The 18057-nt window shown below is 39.4% G+C and overlaps 1 protein-coding gene and 2 non-coding genes across 3 annotated transcripts; all 3 read left to right on the top strand.

Moving 5' to 3' along the window:
• Positions 1-46: 46 nt before the first annotated feature.
• On the top strand, positions 47-17192 carry gnl3 (G protein nucleolar 3). The gene is made up of 15 exons (XM_067998606.1): positions 47-94; positions 206-264; positions 2772-2915; positions 4717-4827; positions 4942-5025; positions 5536-5671; positions 5814-5917; positions 6757-6898; positions 7375-7462; positions 8182-8359; positions 9063-9205; positions 9439-9575; positions 13646-13806; positions 16331-16442; positions 16890-17192. The coding sequence occupies exons 1-15, from the start codon at positions 82-84 to the stop codon at positions 17018-17020; spliced, it is 1743 nt and encodes a 580-aa protein (XP_067854707.1). The 5' UTR covers positions 47-81; the 3' UTR covers positions 17021-17192.
• On the top strand, positions 7989-8061 carry LOC137334438 (small nucleolar RNA SNORD19). Its single transcript, XR_010966155.1, has one exon. It is a non-coding gene; the product is annotated as a small nucleolar RNA SNORD19 (small nucleolar RNA).
• LOC137334436 (small nucleolar RNA SNORD19) lies at positions 8471-8547 on the top strand. The gene has a single exon (XR_010966152.1). It is a non-coding gene; the product is annotated as a small nucleolar RNA SNORD19 (small nucleolar RNA).
• Positions 17193-18057: the final 865 nt, after the last annotated feature.

The following is an 18057-nucleotide window of genomic DNA, read 5'->3' as shown; positions in this document are numbered from 1 at the left end:
GCGCATGTGCGTTTACGGCAGGCAGGCAGGCAGGCGCTCGGCCGGTTGGAGCCGAGTCACGTGGTCCCCCAGCAAGACAGCATGAAGCGGCCGAGTGAGTATCGTGGCGCGGGGCAGCGACTTTTATAACTTGGTATATTCGGTTATTTCGCTCACGGAAGTTAATATTATTTGACGCCTTCTATTTTTATTGCATTTCTTATAGAGTTAAAAAAGGCCAGCAAGCGCCTCTCTTGCCACAAGCGGTTTAAGATCCAGAAAAAGGTGAGTGTGAGAGCCATGGTGAGGGGCCACGAGTGATGCTGCTGTGAGTTTGGTGGCGCAGGGCCCAGCATTGGCCGCGTTGCTCATTTTTTTTTCAAGTGTGTAAGATGTCTTTTAAGTATGTTCATACGATATTAAAAGTGGATAAAGAAAGAACTTGCATTTATATAGCGTCTTTCACGACCTCAGGTTGTCACAAAGCGCTTCGCAGCCAACCAAACTACAGCACACAAACAGGCCATTCGGCCCAACTGATCGATGCTGGCGTTTATGCTCCACACAAGCCTCCTCCCTACTTCATCTAATCCTAACCCAGTATTTTTTAATTGTAGTCACTGTTGTAGAGAAAGGTCAGTAAAAAAGCTCATGGATTGCTGGGTTTTACGGAATATAAAAGTCAGGAGAAACCCTGAATTTATATTTAGTATAAATCAAAGGACATCATTTTGACACTATGCAGCTTGCTGGTCAGACTGCAGCTAGAATACCCAGTTTTGGTCCTCTGACATGGTGATGTAGAGGCTTTGGAAACGGTCTGGAGGAGAGCTACAAGAATGATTCCTAGCTTAAAGAACCTCAGCTACTCAGATAGGCTCAAGGACCTTGGTCTATTTACTTTAGAGCAGCTTAGACTTAGAGGTGACCTGATAGAGCTCTATAAAATAATAGCATCCCTATTGATAGGTTATTCCAGTTTAACAGGTTGGGAAGGTCCAGGTGACACGAGTTTAAACTATGGAAGAGTAGGAATAGACTGGGTGATAGGCGGTTCTTTTCCCAGAGAACTATGAGTCTCTGGAATACATGGCCTGCTGGTGTGGGTGATGACTGCATGCCTTCAAGAGGGAGCTGGACCGGTTCCTGACTGGGGCACAGATCGCTCAGAAGATAAGTGTCTTTTATAGACAACACTTGGTCCATGTGATGATCTGGATTGGTTTCGGTCGGCTGAGGGGGTCGGAGAGGAATTTTACAGAGTGTATTTTCTGTTTCTTGCCTCGCCCAGGATATTACACGGGTGGGAGGTTGGGGGAGGGAAGAAGTGTTTAGCCATGATGGTCTGGTCATCATGTTGTAGGGCAGGCTTGATGGACCAGCTGGTCTTTTGTTGCCCGTCAATTTTGTATATGCTCGTATATAAACTCTTAGACCACGATTTGAGTAGTGTGCCGTTTTGGACATCACACTATAGGAAGGATGTTGCGACAGTGGAGCCCAGTGCAAATTCACTAGAATGCTGCCTGATTTGAGGAATACAAATATGACTTGGGAAAATTGTGGCTGTTTTCATTTGACCAGAGATTATGGGGCGATTTGATAAAGAGTGTTTAAAATTATGAATAGAAGGGATGGAGTAAATCCAATGATTGTGAGGTCTAGAAAAAGGAACAGATATGAGATTTAGGACAGTGCAGGAGAAGCATTTGTTTTCCACAGAAGGTTGAGAGTTTGTGAAATATACTACCTGAGTTTGTGATTGAAGCAGAGATCATGTCTCATTTAAGAATAGGTTAGATAGGTGATTGAAGGAACATGGAATAAAAGAATACGAGGACAGGGTGGGCATGTGGAATTAAGATTAATGCTCATCTTGAGGCTAAGCATCAATACGGACTGGCCTGTTTTCGTGTTACAATTTCTACGTAATTTCTGTATTTGATCTATGTACCTTTAGCATGAAAAATTCTGATGCTAACTTTTCTATGCTTGAATTTGTGTGCAGTTGTCTCATTGTTGATATTTCAAAGACAATTTGCGCATCATAATGTGCTATATGGCCTTTTTTAATCATTTTATTTTACAGTCTTGCTGATAACTTCCAAGGGTGTTTTATACTGTTCTGAGCCGTAACCAATATTATGGTGCAATAATGGTATAAACTATTTGGCATACTGTATTTTGTCTTGGATCACTTAAATCAGTGACGTTCAAGCCTTTTTTTAATGTAAGGGACTCCCTGCAGATGTTGACATTCCTGGAAACCTTTTATAACTTCCAAATAAGTGCCATCTATCCAAAGGAAAACAGTGCTATTGTTGCAGAACACTCTTTATTAGTAAGAAAGAACTTGCATTTATATAGTGCGTTTCATGTCTCTAGGACATCGCAAAGTGCTTCAGAGACACTGAAGTATTTTTGTAAAAATCTGGTCACTTACCACGTATGGAAATACAGTAGCCAATTTCTGCACAGCAAGGTCCCACAAGGAGCAATGAGATAAATGACCAGATAATCTTTTGTTGGGGTGTTGGTCGAAGGATAAATGTTGGCCAGACACTGGGAGAATGCCGTTGCTTTTGGATTATGCCATGGGATCTTACATGTCCACCCGAGAGTCAAATGGGTCCTCAGTTTAATGTCTTATCCAAAGTAACACCGTAATGAATAATGTGCTAAATAAACAAATATACAACAAGAGTGGCTATATAGTCTCTGTATAGAATGCCTCACCTAATTTGATGAACCTTTTTTTAGAACAGCATTGCTAATATTTCAACTGTGTACAGGTTCGTGAACATAAACGGAAAGTACGAAAGGAAGCAAAGAAACAGGGAAGTAAAAGTAAAAAATCCAGAAAGGACCCAGGTGTTCCTAATGATGCTCCATTTAAAGAGGCTATTCTTCGAGAAGCTGAACAAAGAAAACAAAAAGTAAGATCTCTGTTTATGTAGAAATATTTGATATTCTGTAGTACTTTGTATGCACTTGGCAGGCTTCAGTTCCAGTTTTCATGATATTTCATGTGATTGATTGTATGTATGTATGTGTCTGAATTTATTCTTGTTTTTATTACCTAAATTGGTGATCTCTGCATTCCAAATTCCCCCAGAATAATTTGAGGTGGCTGACAGCTTGAAGTATATGTTATAAATTCTACAAACTCAACGTGGCTGTCAGTACCCAACTTCCTAAAGTTATCTGGGATATTGTGGTACTTCTGGACATAGCTGGGATAGTGGGAGGGGGGTAGAAGAGAAAGAGGAACTTGGTATATGTGTACGTTTTGCGCTTTTAATTTAACTATAGACACTGGTATAGAGACAATTGAGGTTTTTTTTTAACATTGGCCCAAAAATTGCTGTGGCAGGCCAACAAACGGCACCCACTGTTAGTTAGACTTGTCCTTGCCCATTTAATATCGACAATATTTTGTCCTGCAAGTTGCCAGAAGTGGGAGATAGAAACAGCTCGGCACCCTCTACAGGGCATTGGATCTAAGTGAACAGAGGAAAAACTGTATCACCTTAAAGAATCAGATGGAAGGATTGTTAAATGAACAGTGCAAGGACTGAACAAGAAAGTGTAAGTTAGAATGGTGAATTTAATGACAAATCAGGTACAGAAAGAAATAGAGAGGGAAAGAAAGATTTGATTGAGAGAAAAAAAGAGACAAAACAAAGGTTTTTTAAAAATTTACATTTAAATTTTTAAAATTAAATCTCCAACAACAATTAACCTGAAGGAATGAGACTCAACAGTTGTAATAGTTAATTTTCAGTGCCAGAGAGGTTGACTGGCAGTAGTTAACACTCATCACGCCATTAAAAGGGTACTTAGACTGAAATGGACAAGCCCTAACTTTCTGTGGCAAGTTTAGTTCATATCTACGGCGCAAATACAGGAACTTTGCGCCGTGCAATGTATTTGAATGGGAGCCAGACAATGAGATGCTGATTTCGCTCAGGTGGAGCAGGCAGTCTTGCAATCTGAGGGAAAGAAGCAACTAGCCCTTGCATTGAATTACTTTTTTTGAAATCTTGCCACTTATAATGTACAGAAATACAGTCAGCAATTTGTGCACAGCAAGGTCCCACAAAGAGCAATGAGATAAATGACTAGGTAATCTTTTATTGGGATGTTGGTTGATGGATAAATGTTGTCCAGAACACTGGGAGAATGTCATTGCTCTTCTTTGATTATGCCATGGGATCTTTTGTGTCCACCTGAGAGTCAGATGGAGCCTCATCCACAGTCTCCCACAGCAGCTTTTTGATTTCCGCGTTTAATCGCGCACTTGCCCTCGCCTGAAGTTGCTGTGGCTTTTTACATGAATAACGGCAAGCGCCATTAGCCACGCCATTATTTTGACAGCAATTTTTGGGCCAATAACTTACCGACAGTTGCGTGCCAAAATTTTATGAATCAGCATTAAAAGCGAAGGCAGTCTACTGTGAATCAGATACATCCAATGCTGATTTAAGGTTCATGAATAATAATATGATGCTGCATATAATTTAGATTAAACATTTTATAGTGTTTTGAGGTGCCATTCCTAATGTGAATGATGATTCTAGAAATGAAGATAAATTCACAAAATGAAATCAAACCAATAAATTTGGGTAAGGCACTAAAATGTTGGAATGACAACCAAGCTGTTTTAGACGGGAGTTACTCAAAATACACAATTTTACAAATGCACCATAGCAGTCTTTTGCACTTGATTTCTTTTAGCTTGAAGAGCTGAAGCAGAAACAGAAGCTTGCCAGACAGAAGGAAGTTGCAAAGAAAAGGAAACTTGAAGCTAAAAAGAAAGACCCAGAAATAAATGAGAAGCAACATAAGGTACGAATTTGTCTGGCTTAATGTTTTCAGTTCTTGTAGTGGCAAATGTATACTGAACTTTATGAATTTTAACATTCTACTTTAGAAATTTCTATACATTTTATCTCTTGGCAGAATTCCGCTTTAAAGAAACAGAAAAAAGTGGTCAAATTGCAAGATAAAAACCCAAGAAAATCTCTATGTAGTGAGCTGAATAAGGTTAGTGTGTGCTTTTGAGTGAAGATATAATTTCATATCTCATTTATCTATTTATTTATTTATTTACAGGCATGAACAGGTTCCAAATTGACTAGGGGGACAATCAGATTCAGCACTTGTTCATGACTGTGTTATAAATGAAAAGGAAATGGAATAAACAAGATGATTTCAAAAATTTCAACATCAGAAGATGCAGTGTTAACACTGCTGTAAATTGTGGTTACCACAGGAAAACCGTTTGAGTTGTCGAAAATGTTTTTTTTAGTCCGTTGGGGAAAAACTCAATTTTAAGAAACTCACTGTTATCCCTGTGAGGCCTCCCAATTACTATGTAGTTAATCTTTAAATCCTCTGTCACCTAGTATTGTCAGTTCTAATTGCTTCCTGTTATTGTTAAGTGAATTGTAGAAAGAACATTAACAAAACTGATCTTGAAACGTGAGGGAACTAGTGCATATTAGTTGCATAGTTGAGGTGTTGGTATTCGGATTGTTTCCTATTCTTTGTTAGGTGATTGATGCCTCAGATGTGGTTCTAGAAGTGGTGGATGCCAGAGACCCTCTTGGTTATAGATGTCCTCAGGTGGAGCAGGCAGTCTTGCAATCTGAGGGAAAGAAACAACTAGTCCTTGTATTGAACAAGATTGGTAAGTGGACAATTTAACTGCAGTACAGTTTTATAACAAAAATATTAAACCAAACATTTAATAGAATTTGGGGGTACCAGGGGGACATGTATTTAGAATTTTGCCTTTTATGAAGCAGGAATCACTGTTCTTTACTGTTTAGATTTGGTGCCAAAGGAGAATGCAGAGAAATGGCTGAAATACTTGGGAAATGAATTTCCAATTGTAGTTTTCAAATCATCAACACAACTGCAAGACAGAACAATGGTATGTTTCCCAGAAGAGATCCAACCCAATCAAATGTCTTGTCTTAACTAACTGCCTTGAAACCTGATGAAGTTGTTTTAACTCTGATGTTTGTGAAGAGTAAGATCCAACTCTGATTTCACGCAGTTGATTTTTAAAAAAGTTTTCTTTAGACAAGGGTGTTCTTTTTTAAGCAATTGTGAGACTTAGTATTTTTAGTAAATTCAGTATTGACAAAACATTGCTTCTACATAAAGTTCATTGCAGGATAATCCAGAACCATATTGCAGCAAGAGTGTTCTAAAGTTGTAGAAGGCAAAATATCTTAAAAGTAATTGCGTAGCTGTGTGGAATTTGTGACCGAATTGCATTTTGTATTTCCTCTTCTGCATCCCCATACATTTTGTTTTCTTTATTCTGATTTTATGTAGGTTCTCGTGTCATATACTAATCCAAGACACAGTTCATTAGATACCCGCTACTAGTGCTGCCTTTTAGCTAGCTGCAATGGGTGCACAATAACAGTGTTGCTAACTTTTTCTCCAATTCCCACTATTGTGGGTCCCACCATCATCATGGAGAAATGCTTTACTTGCACCCTGGGTCATCTAGAGATACCAGCTGAGATTAGGAATTTAACATGTGGGTATTATAGAGGAACAGTTCATGTCCTACCATTTCCTGGCAAAATGCAGTAGCATACTAATGTGTTGGGCCACTGACTCATGCTTAATAATGTATGAAAACAGTGAACATTAAGAGTAATTAATAACAGCATAATTAGAAACTTGGTTTATCAATTTTAGATCTATTTTCTAATTTAAATTTTTATTAATAGCTTTTAATTCTTTTTTGAACAGGAACAGAAAAAAAACTCTAAACGGAACACTAGTGTAGAGATATCACATAGCAATACCTGTGCTGGTGGTGACAGTCTTTTAAAACTACTTGGCAGCTACTGCAGAAAACAGGATGTAAAAAGCATTAAAGTTGGTGTAGTAGGTGAGTGCTGTCTTTACGTGTCTGCTTATAAATTAAATGGTAACCTAATCGTGAATTTGAAACTTTCACAGGGAAACCCTCAAAATGGCCCAATGTAGTATTTTACTAATGCCATTGCATTCAGGTTCGCAAAATTACAAGTAACCCATGTTGCAAAATATTCTTTTGCACCCCTCGCCTATCCAATTAAAATTAAAAATATGCCAATTGATTCATGTAATCTGCTAAGCATGCTAGTAAAACCAAATTGTCCTTGTAGGTTTTTATATTTTACAAAAGAAGTTGGTGTGGTGAAAGTAACGAACCTTCCCTAAGTACGCTGCAGTTTTTAAAATTGGGTGAGGATGTGATGACCCACTGCAGACTGAATCTAAAACTGCAGACTCAAATAATTCAACTCTGATCTCATCTGATACTGGTTAGAAGCATATATTTTGTCTTTGTTTTTTGTAAACTAACAATCTCTCCTTTTTCAGGCTTTCCAAATGTAGGGAAAAGCAGTATAATTAACAGCTTGAAGAAAATGAGAGCTTGCAACGTGGGACAAGTAAGAGGTCTCACAAAGTAAGACAGCTGCAGTTAGGACATTTGCATGTTTATATAACAGAGTAGCTAATGAAGTACATTGTCAATCATTAACTTGCACACTAACTTTTATTGGACTTTCCTTTGTATTATCCTTAAAGGAGGAGGATAGCTTTTGGTTGAGAGTACTTTTAACAAAAAGTGCTCCTTGCATCAATATAATCCATGTGAGAGATGCATTTAATTTCAGTGACTTTGTTGCAGGAATGTTAGGAAGTGGTGCTACAGGAAATCCTATGAATTAATCCCTGGCCACTGAACAGGGAGGGGTTACAGTAAAATCAAAGTAGTCCTCTTCAAACCTATCCTGCTTTAATTTATTTGGTTGCTTTAACATATACCCCAGTAACCAATTCACTTAAAATACTGATACTTCAATATAATTATAATAGCAAAAAATAAACTGATGTGCATACTAGCTATTAGTTAAGTTGTTTCCTGAACTTCAAACACTGTAAATTTAACTAATGGATAAGTTCATTTAGGTCAGGGAAGTAGTATGAGTGAAAAATGAGGACAACTTGCATAGCCTGATGTTCCATGACTGCTAAAGATCCAACTCTGATTTCACTCAGTGGTATAAGGCCTGCTTTATTATCTCTGAATAAAACTTCTCTTGTATGGCATTGAACTAGTGACTATCATGGTAGAAAGGATTTCTGCACTGTTATAATAACTGCAATCTCTTATGAATACAGATCCATGCAGGAGGTACACGTTGATAAGCAGATTAAAGTATTGGACAGTCCAAGTATTATTGCTTCTCCATCAAATTCAGCTGTTGCCTTGTCCTTGAGGAACATTGTAGACATTGAGGCACTAAAAAATCCTACGGCTGTAGTGGAACCTATACTGAAGCACTGCAATAAGCAGCAGGTACTGAGTCCACTTTATTCCTCTGTGTTGTCTTTGGTACAATTTTTTCAAACTTTCAAAATTAATTAAATTCATGTCCTTTAATAGGCAAACAAAATTATATTTTTAAGTGAGAAATGAGGATAACTGAAATGGTCTGAAAGTATATGTGTGACTGCTAAAGATCCAACTCTGATCTCACTCGGTTATGGCTTCTTAAGCCTGTTTGTAAGAAAATACCCATTTCTGTTTATACTTACTGTGTAAAATGCGAAGTTCCGAGTTTCTACGGGCTGTTTTCTATAATGCTTATGTACTCGCCATGCCAACCTCCACACTTCCTACCTGAAGAAGAAATTACAAACTTTGTGTAAAAGTTCATAGGTGTCTCAATGGGTAAATGCACCTTGCTGTGTGCCATACCCATGGGGATTGCCCACAGCTTATACCTGGTCTGTACTTACCTAATCTCATAGGCTGACTGCAGTGAACCTGCTATGTCCCTTTACTGAGCACAGACCAGTTTAGTAATGCTGGGATTTCTACAAGCAGTAATAACATTCTCTGACACACTCACTATGAAGAGGACAGCAGGGAAAGTTATTGGAAGGCTTGTCATCTTCAGCTCAAGCTCTCAAAAATTGGAACTTTCACACATTTGTTATATTTAAAATGTACAAATTAGCTGTTAAGCTGAAATATACACACCTTCTCCCCACAACAGGTTATGTTGCAGTATAATGTCCCAAACTTTCGAACATCACTGGAATTTTTAACGTTGCTGGCTCAGAAAAGGAGTATGTTGAAGAAAGGGGGGATCCCTGATGTTGAGAAAGCAGCTAAGCTGATCCTTTACGATTGGACTGGGTAATTAAAATTCAGCTGCCTTTCTGAACCTTAATACACTAGTGAGCATAATAATTGAATGCAAATATAATGGTCAAACATGTTTCTAAACAATTGGGAATTTTGTCAGTGATTGAACCATTTTTTATTAAAACTTTGCCAAAGAAATGTAGAATGACAGATACCTAGGATTACTGTGTACGGAATATAAGAAAATTGTCATAACTATTTTTCTTTCCATTCCTCCTATTAAGGGCTAAGCTAAGTTACCATACACATCCACCAGAGAGACACGAGCTACCTGCATACATCACCACTAACATTTTGGACGAAGCAAAAAGGGGCTTTAATACTGGAGAACTAGCCAAAGACAATGTGAATACACTTAAAGGTAATTCATGTATTTGTGTAATAATTGAAATTGAATGTTGAGCTTTCCGTTTTTATGAATTTCCTAACTACTTGAACATAGTTCATCTTCGTTGTACAGATAAATTAGCAATCATCCATAGCAGGGAGGAAAACTACTGGGGTACTGTTGGAATCTCACACAGTAGCTACAGAAATGCAGGATCTTCTCACTCTGAGCTATATGTGTTCTTGCTTTGCAGAATTGGAGCCAAAATTTGTTTTAAAATGCATCATAAAAGGATCTAATGTGTAATTTTAACTAGAAAAATTAAATTAATTTTTCCCCCTCTCTGTTGTCATAGCAACAGCATGCGCTACTACAGCAGCAAAGAAAAAGAGAACTGAGGTGTGAAAGCAAAATGCGACTTAGGCCTAGATTTTCCTTTTTGAAAAAAAAACTGCCGGTTTTCCTGAAACCTGAAAGTCCACACTTAACACTGGCTGCTGCAGTTTCCCTCCCACTCAGTGGGTAGCACTCTTGCCTCTGAGTTAGAAGGTTGTGGGTTCACATTCCACTTCCAGAGGTTTATGCGCAAGATCTGGGCTGACTCTCCAGTGCAGTACTGAGGGAGTCATGCACTGTTGGAGGTGCCGTCTTTCGGATGAGACGTTAAACCGAGGCCCCATCTGCCATCTCAGGTAGACGTAAAAGGTACCACGGCACTATTTCGAAGAAGAACAGGGGAGTTCTCAACAGTGTCCTGGCCAGTATTTATCCCTCAACCAGCATCACTAAAACAAATCATTTGGTCATTGTCTCATTGCTGTTTGTGGGACCTTGCTGTGTGCAAATTGGCTGCCACATTTTTCTACATTACAACAGTGACTACACTTCAAAAGTAACGTGCTTTGGAATGTCGTAATGAGGGCCATCAACTTCTTAACGGCTAGATTCCTACAAGTGCAGGCTACCCATATGGCAATGAAAGCCCCCTCAACTTCAACAGGAAGGGATTTCATTCCCTGAATGTCCAGTAGGGAGTGATGCCAGGCACCTCATTATCCATGTCAATGCATGCTGCCTGGGGTTTGGCATGATTTCTTTAATCTCAGGTAATACCAGGATACCTGCACTGCTCAGCCAGGGCAATGTGACAGGAGACCAGCCTTGGCTGATTCCTTTTCAGCATCTGAGAACAGGGGCTGAAAGCAGGTTAAAGGGGGTGACTCTACAAGTCTCATTTCTGATGCCCAGACAGGTCAGGAATACCCTACAGTATAGTCCATCAAGGGTTTCCAGAATTATAGTGGCTTGCTGCCATAATTTGGCCAGTATAAAAGGGTTGGACCTTCCAAGTACACAAGATGAAGAGGAAGACGGTTCTGGAGACCAATCCCCTCCTCACGACCAAGATGCCTGGGGAGGGAGGGTGGGAAGGTGGGTGAGAGAAGGTGGGCCCAGGCACTCTGCTGCTAGCAGCACATGTCATCAAGCAAGATATTGTCACCAATTTCTTCCTATAAAGAGTGTGGCTTCCATTTCTGCATGACCCAATTAAGCCCCACATGGTCCCTTGCTATTCAACAGATCTATAAGACTCTAATATCCTCTCTGGGACTGTGAATCATTGTATAAGGGATGACAGGAGGCCTACCTGGGGGAGGGAAAACACAAACGAACTGAACTGCCAGAAATGTACCATTTGACCCTGAGCTGAGCTGCTGACCCCATATCATCTTCACCAAGATCGCCTACTTCCACCTCCATAACATTGCCCGTCTCTGCCCCTGCATCAGCTCATCTGCTGCTGAAATCATCATTCGTGACTTTGTTACCTCTGGACTCGACTATGGCCAGCCTCTCTAAACTTGAGCTCATCCAAAACGCTGCTGCTCACATCCTAACTCGCACCAAGTCCCGTTCACTCATCAGCCCCATGCTCACTGACCTACATTGGCTCCTGGTCCGGGAACGCCTCGATTTTAAAATCCTGGTTTTCAAATCCCTCCATGGTCTCGCCCCTCCCTATCTCTCTGTATCCTCCTTCAGCTCTTCAACCCTCTGAGAACTCTGCGTTGCTCCACTTCTGGCCTCATGCATCCCTGATTTTTTTTGCTCCACTATTGGCGGCTGTGCCTTCAGCTGCCTGGGCCCTAAGCTCTGGAATTCCCTCCTTAAACCTCTCCACCTCTCCTCCTTTAAGACAGTCGTTAAAACCTGTCTCTTTGACTAAGCTTTTGGTCACCTGTCCTAATACCTCCTTATGTGGCTTGGTGTCAAATTTTGTTTGGTAATCATTCCTGTGAAGTGCCTTGGGATGTTTTACTACGTTAAAGGCGCTATATAAATGCAAATTGTTGGTGTTTACTACTATCTTGTCCCATCATTATACCCTACAATTACTGCTATGTCTTATTGTGACTACCCTTTGTGCCTAAACTGTTTGACTGTGACTCTAACCGTTTACTTCAGTGTCAGGAGGTTGTGAGCTTTATTGAGGGATGGGGCAATGTACTGATGAAGGCCTCGAGGATGGAGGTAACGCATATCTCTTTAATGCCATTGCCATTGTCCTTTCAGGACCTGTTTCCAGTGTCATGTCACATGTGCACACAATGCTTACTGGGCCCAAACTAGAAGCTCCTTCATCTGCCACTGGAGGGGGCTGCAGTGATATCGATGTATTCTCACTGCATGAGAAACAGCGACATTTGAGCCCATTCCCTGCAGCCCATTAGTGCTGGGCACGGGCTCAGTTGGGCTAGTGGTCTGTGTGAGAGTAGGTAAGATAGTCCCTCTAAGTTCTGAAAGCTAGGGTGCTCTTCAGGCATCTATGGAAGCAGTCATTGCTACTACTCTGGTTCTCTTCCTTATATCTTATGACTACATTGATCTGGACTGCCAGTCACCAGGTTGTTTCTCATGTCATGCCATACCTCCTGCATTGTATTGCAAAAGCAGGTTGTGGACTTCTCCAACTTATCTACCATCTGCACCACATCTGAAGAAACTGTCCACTGCTTGCACAAGATCTATGCTCCCGAATCATAGATCTTGTAAAGACTGGGCCTGAGATGTTGCAGACTCTTGATGATTATTGAGGGATGGGACAGATTAGATAGAAACAGATAGTTTCCAATGATTGAGGGGACATAGATAAAAGATTAAATGCAAGGGATTTCAAAGAGCAGGAGAAACTTATTTACATAGAGGGTTGTGAGGCTGTGGAATACACTACTGGAGTTGGTGATTGAAGCAGAGATCTTGTTGACATTTAAGAATAGGTTAGATAGTTGGGGGAACGGGACAGGCACATGTGATTAGGACCACTGCTCGTGTAGAGGATAAACATCAACACAGACTGTTGTGGCTGAACAGACTGTTTCTACGTTGTAATTCTATATATGATGCTCCTGCATCTGCCATTGCTTTCTAGCCTTCAAACATATAATCTCTCTCTTTCTCTTCTCCCCCCGCCCCCCGCGTCGCCCCATTTAATTGCTGCAGCTAGGCCTAATTATCTTCCCTTCCAGTTAAGATTGGAATTCTTGCCCAAATCATGCCTTGCATACAAAATTAGGACTCCCATCTCCCTAAATAAATTTAATGACAATCACACACAAATCCAGCCCTTGGTATTCAATCTGGGACTAAGAAAAGGCAGATTGTTTCCTCTCTGCTGGCAAACCCCAAAGTTTAGTTTTCCTGGCAGTTGGAACTGACCAGATTTGTTTGTGGAGTTTTATTGTGATGAAATGCTTTTCTTTTTCTTTTTAAAGAAATAATGCTTGTTTTAAAAGACTTATTAATTTGGCTGAAAATTTTTCAGTTATTTTAAAAGGAATATTTGGCTATCTTAATCTGTGGTGTTCTACCAATGGTGCACTTATTTACAAAACATTGGGGTCATAAAAGGGAACTGGTTACCGTGTGTTGTGAATTTGTGCTTTGCTCCCCTTCCTTGACCACCTTACTTTACTGTTTGCTTTCTGAATTCTAAATTAGTACAGAATTTTGAGGCAGATTGTAAATTCTTGCAAAAGTATATTGTGTCCTGTGTAGGAGAGCAAACATATGACAAGTTAAATATTTAATGTTTCCTCTCCTAGCTGTTAGATGTCCTAACATGGCTGGTAGTATAGAATTCCAATCTACAGGACCAACCACTGGACTAATTGAAGAGGGCAATATGGTAGAGGAAATGCAGGATCAGGAAATGGATGAGGAGGAAAAGGATGATGACAAATCAGTGGACCAAGAAAATTCAGAGGTAACCTGACTGCTATTTCTAGTGTATCCATTATATAACATTTTGGCCTTTTGGAAATATAAAATTACACAAACCAGTGAGACTTCTCTATGAAATACTTATCTAAAAGTACAGTTGTGATAAAAATGGTTATGGTACCAAGTTACTACTTGAATATCTCTAGCATGCACTACAAGTTGTAAACCCGAACTTGACATTATTCCTTTGTTAGAAAATTAAAACCAAAGGTAGGAACATTGAATGCAAGGCTACAAAAGGGAACATCTTTGCGAATGGAAATCCGTTTCCAGTGATGTGCCACAGGGCTCAGTGTTGGGTCCCTTGCTGTTTGTAGTATATATTAATGATTTGGACTTGAATGTAGGGGGCATGATTGGCAAATTTGCAGACGACACAAAAATTGGCCGTGTAGTTGACAGTGAAGAGGATAGCTGTAGACTCCACTAAGATATCAATGGTTCGGTGGAGTGGACGGAAAAGTGGCAAATGGAGTTCAACCCGGAGAAGTGTAAGGTAATGCACTTAGGGAGGGCAAACGGAATACGTAGTAAACGGGAATGTATTGAGAGGGGTAGAGGAAGTGAGAGATCTTGGAGTGCATGTGCACAGGTCCCTGAAGGTGGCAGTACAGGTAGATAAGCTTGTGAAGAAGGCGTACGGAATGCTCTCCGTTATTAGCCAAGGTACAGAATACAAAAGCAGGGATGTAATGATGGAACTGTATAAAACGCTGGTATGGCCGCAGCTGGAATATTGTGCGCAGTTCTGGTCACCACATTACAGGAAAGATGTAATTGCTGTAGAGATTGTGCAGAGAAGATTTACAAGAATGTTGCCAGAGCTTGAAAATTGCAGCTACGAGGAGAGATTGGATAGGCTGGGGTTGTTTTCCTTGGAGCAGAGGAGGCTGAGGGGTGACTTGATTGAGGTGTACAAAATTATGAGGGGCCTAGATAGAGTAGACAGGAAGTACCTGTTTCCCCTAGCGGAGAGTTCAAGAATTAGAGGATATAGATTTAAGCTGATTGGCGGAAGGATTAGAGGGGACATGAGGAAAAACTTCTTTACCCATAGGGTGGTGGGTGTATGGAATTTGCTGCCTGAATTGGTGGTAGAGGCAGGGACCCTCAACTCTTTTAAAAAGTACCTGGACCTGCACCTAAAGTGCTGTAAGCTGCAGGGCTATGGACCGGGTATTGGAAAGTGGGATTAGAATGGGCACCTGGTTGTTCTTCAAACCGGCGCGTACACGATGGGCCGAATGACCTCCTTCTGTGCTGTATCTTTTCTATGGTTCTATCTTTAATATCCTTCTGGGATTTTGTAAATAAGTTTTGCAGTTACTATGAACTTTTTAAGTATTTTGGCTGTAAAGTAAAACAATATAATTCAACTGCTTGAAACTCTGATTAGGTTTAGAAATTATTTTTTAAGTCTTGCAGTTTAATTGTATGTCATTAGCTCCAGTCTCATCATTTGAGCACATTGAAAGAATGGCTGTTTCCTATTCCACATACATTCAGTTCATCAAGCCTGTTTATTCTGACATTACACAGATAAAGCAGTCACTACCCAATTTTATTTGACCAACTGAGTGAGATGAAGAACCAGAGATAGAACTCAACCTTTATTCCTGACTCTTGAAAGTAATTTAACACATATTTAGGAAAACCAATTTAACAATCTACCACCTTCAAGACTGACTCCATTTCACCCACAACTTACATTTCAGTGGTCCTAGCAGGACAGGAATCATAATGTTGCACAGAACACTGGATCATGATTTGATATTAATGGAACAAAGTTCATTAAACCAACTTGAAGAACACTTAGGACGTAGTGAAATGCTGTTGTTCAACAACAGCTAATGTAGACCAAACTCCATGTGGAAAATTGAAGAGCTTGGAGGAAAAGGTGCAGATCTTTCTTTACCAGGTCATTAAATTGCTGAGATTGCAGAAGGCTGTTGCCATTATAAAAATGGACTGGCAGAGCAGGGTCTGCTAATATAACAGATATTTTATTGATGGGTGTGCCTGCTTAATTTCCAAAGGGAAGCTCTTTTTAACAGTAAAAACACCGCTAGCCTTTTGCGTGCAGAAAATGTGTCTTCAATATTTGGCACGAGTACTTCTACCAAAAATATGTACACAAAACTTAAGGAAAAGATTAACAAACTTACTACAACCATCCACCGCACTAAATTTAATGACAGCAATGACATGCAAGAATAGCTGGTGAAAATGCAGAATTGTATACTCTGCCACCTCAGCATTGCTAAAATTAGGAACTCAGTACTGAGGTGATCAAATATATGTCCCCCTAGTGTGTGGTGCTACTTTTTGGCAGTTGTTCTGTAAATGCCTCATGATACTTTTAAGGGGAGTGCTTCACGATCGATATCTACCCATCCTTCTAACAATGGTGGCAATATGGATGGGGTAGATTAGAAGATGAGAGAAACTGTTGATTATCAGAGATTGACTTTTTAAATTGTTTCTAAACAATACCTATCTCCTCCTAGGCAGAATCTGCTGAAATAGATCAGGATACAAATGAAAAGTTAAAAGCAGACAGATGCCCTGTAGCCAAAGGGCAAATGGAAGTACCCTCCAAGAAAAGGCAACCAGAATCAGGTTGGTAATTACAATGCTTGTTAAATGCTGATCTTTAACTTTTAGTTTTCTTGTCTAAGCTGTGATTATTGTATACAGTACAAGTGCTTTTGTTCCACTTCTGCAATTGCAATTTCAAATTTAATGTTGAAATAGGAATTGTACTCTTGAGGGACAATGAAGTTGGAGGAATAGTGTAAACTAACAAATACATCTATTATGATCCAAAAGATGCAAATCATTTAAAAATGCCATTATATTTATTGGTTTTCATATCATTTTGTGGGGGTTAACCCTGTTGTATATTTTCCTTAGGTCCAAGATATGTTCACACACCTAAGGTTGACTTAGTTGTATTAGTATGGTGAACAAAACTTTTAGTCAGATGTCTACCACATTATTCTCAAAGTTGCATAATAAAAGACTATTACATTTTAATTTTAATAGTAATTGTTTTTTGTGTTTCAGAGAAAATGGCTATCCCTAGCCAAAAACATATCAGTATAGATCTTACATGTGAAAGCCCAATGGAGGATGCGTATGACTTCAACACTGATTATGTTGAGGATCTATCAACAGTGCCACTCAGTTCATCGTAGGGTGGCTAGTGTTTGTCTGTGGCTGTTGTAATGCAAGATTTGGACTGCACAAAATTGCTTTACATTTAAATGCAATCGTTTCCATAAACAGATGTTAGAAAGTAATGAAAGCAAATTGTAATATAACTTGTAAAATATATGGGATATGAGACATTAAATAACTTTGCCAAGCTGTGTTGCTTATTCTTTATTAATTTAATAATACAAATGAGATGGAAGAACTGGAAAGCAGCTGAACAATCTTCCATCACAGACATATTAAAAATGTACATACTCAAAAGTTTGGGCCCAGTTATGGAATTGTAATTTTAGAAATAAATTGGATTACCAGGAGTAATAAAATTGTAATTGAGACCACTGGTTCTGATAAGTAAAAATGACATATTTGTGGATGGTATTTAAACTTTCACTTTAAAATCTGGCTCTTATTGCTGTAGGAAATTTGAACAAGGGAACAGCAGGTTAAAGTTGCAATTCTTATTGCTTTAAGTAGAAGAGATTTTAAAGTTACAACAGGGATTCTAAACCATGGCTGTAACAGGCAAGGGAAATGTGTGTGTAGGAGGGGGAATTTTTAAAAAATAAAGGAATTCATTTCTTTTAGAATAATCATATTTAGTGATTTTATGCATTAAAGGAATTAAGCCACTGCAAGATAAACATCCTGTATTATTTGGTATTCTATATCACCTCTCTGTAATTGTGTTCAAGGTGAAGTATGTAAGAGCTGGAAATGAAACATTTTTGGGATGGCTACATCAGCATCAAACAGAGCCAGATTCAGAGCAAAGGAATCTTAACATTTATTGTAACCCTGTCAGAAATGCACCTCAACTGTAGACTTCACTGTCAATTTTCTTACCAATGGTTGACCAGAGGTTACGGTTACTGGCTTAGTACAAAGAGAAGAGTCAATTCTCTCTTAACTCTCAATTCACTTTATTCACGCCGCTAGATCACATATATATAGCTTGTATGTCTGGTTAGATATAGACATGTAGTTTACACCAGGTTATACAGTTTTATACCCAAACTAG

Source organism: Heptranchias perlo, chromosome 17 (assembly GCF_035084215.1).
Source record: "Heptranchias perlo isolate sHepPer1 chromosome 17, sHepPer1.hap1, whole genome shotgun sequence".
NCBI lineage: Eukaryota > Metazoa > Chordata > Chondrichthyes > Hexanchiformes > Hexanchidae > Heptranchias > Heptranchias perlo.
The sequence above is the reverse complement of the archived record's forward strand: the minus strand, read 5'-3'. Positions and strand labels throughout refer to the sequence as shown.

Coding starts and splice junctions, on each gene's coding strand:
- gnl3 (XM_067998606.1), top strand. Junction 2,916..4,716: donor CTGAACAAAGAAAACAAAAA/GTAAGATCTCTG, acceptor GATTTCTTTTAG/CTTGAAGAGCTGAAGCAGAA. Junction 5,918..6,756: donor AACTGCAAGACAGAACAATG/GTATGTTTCCCA, acceptor TTTTTTGAACAG/GAACAGAAAAAAAACTCTAA.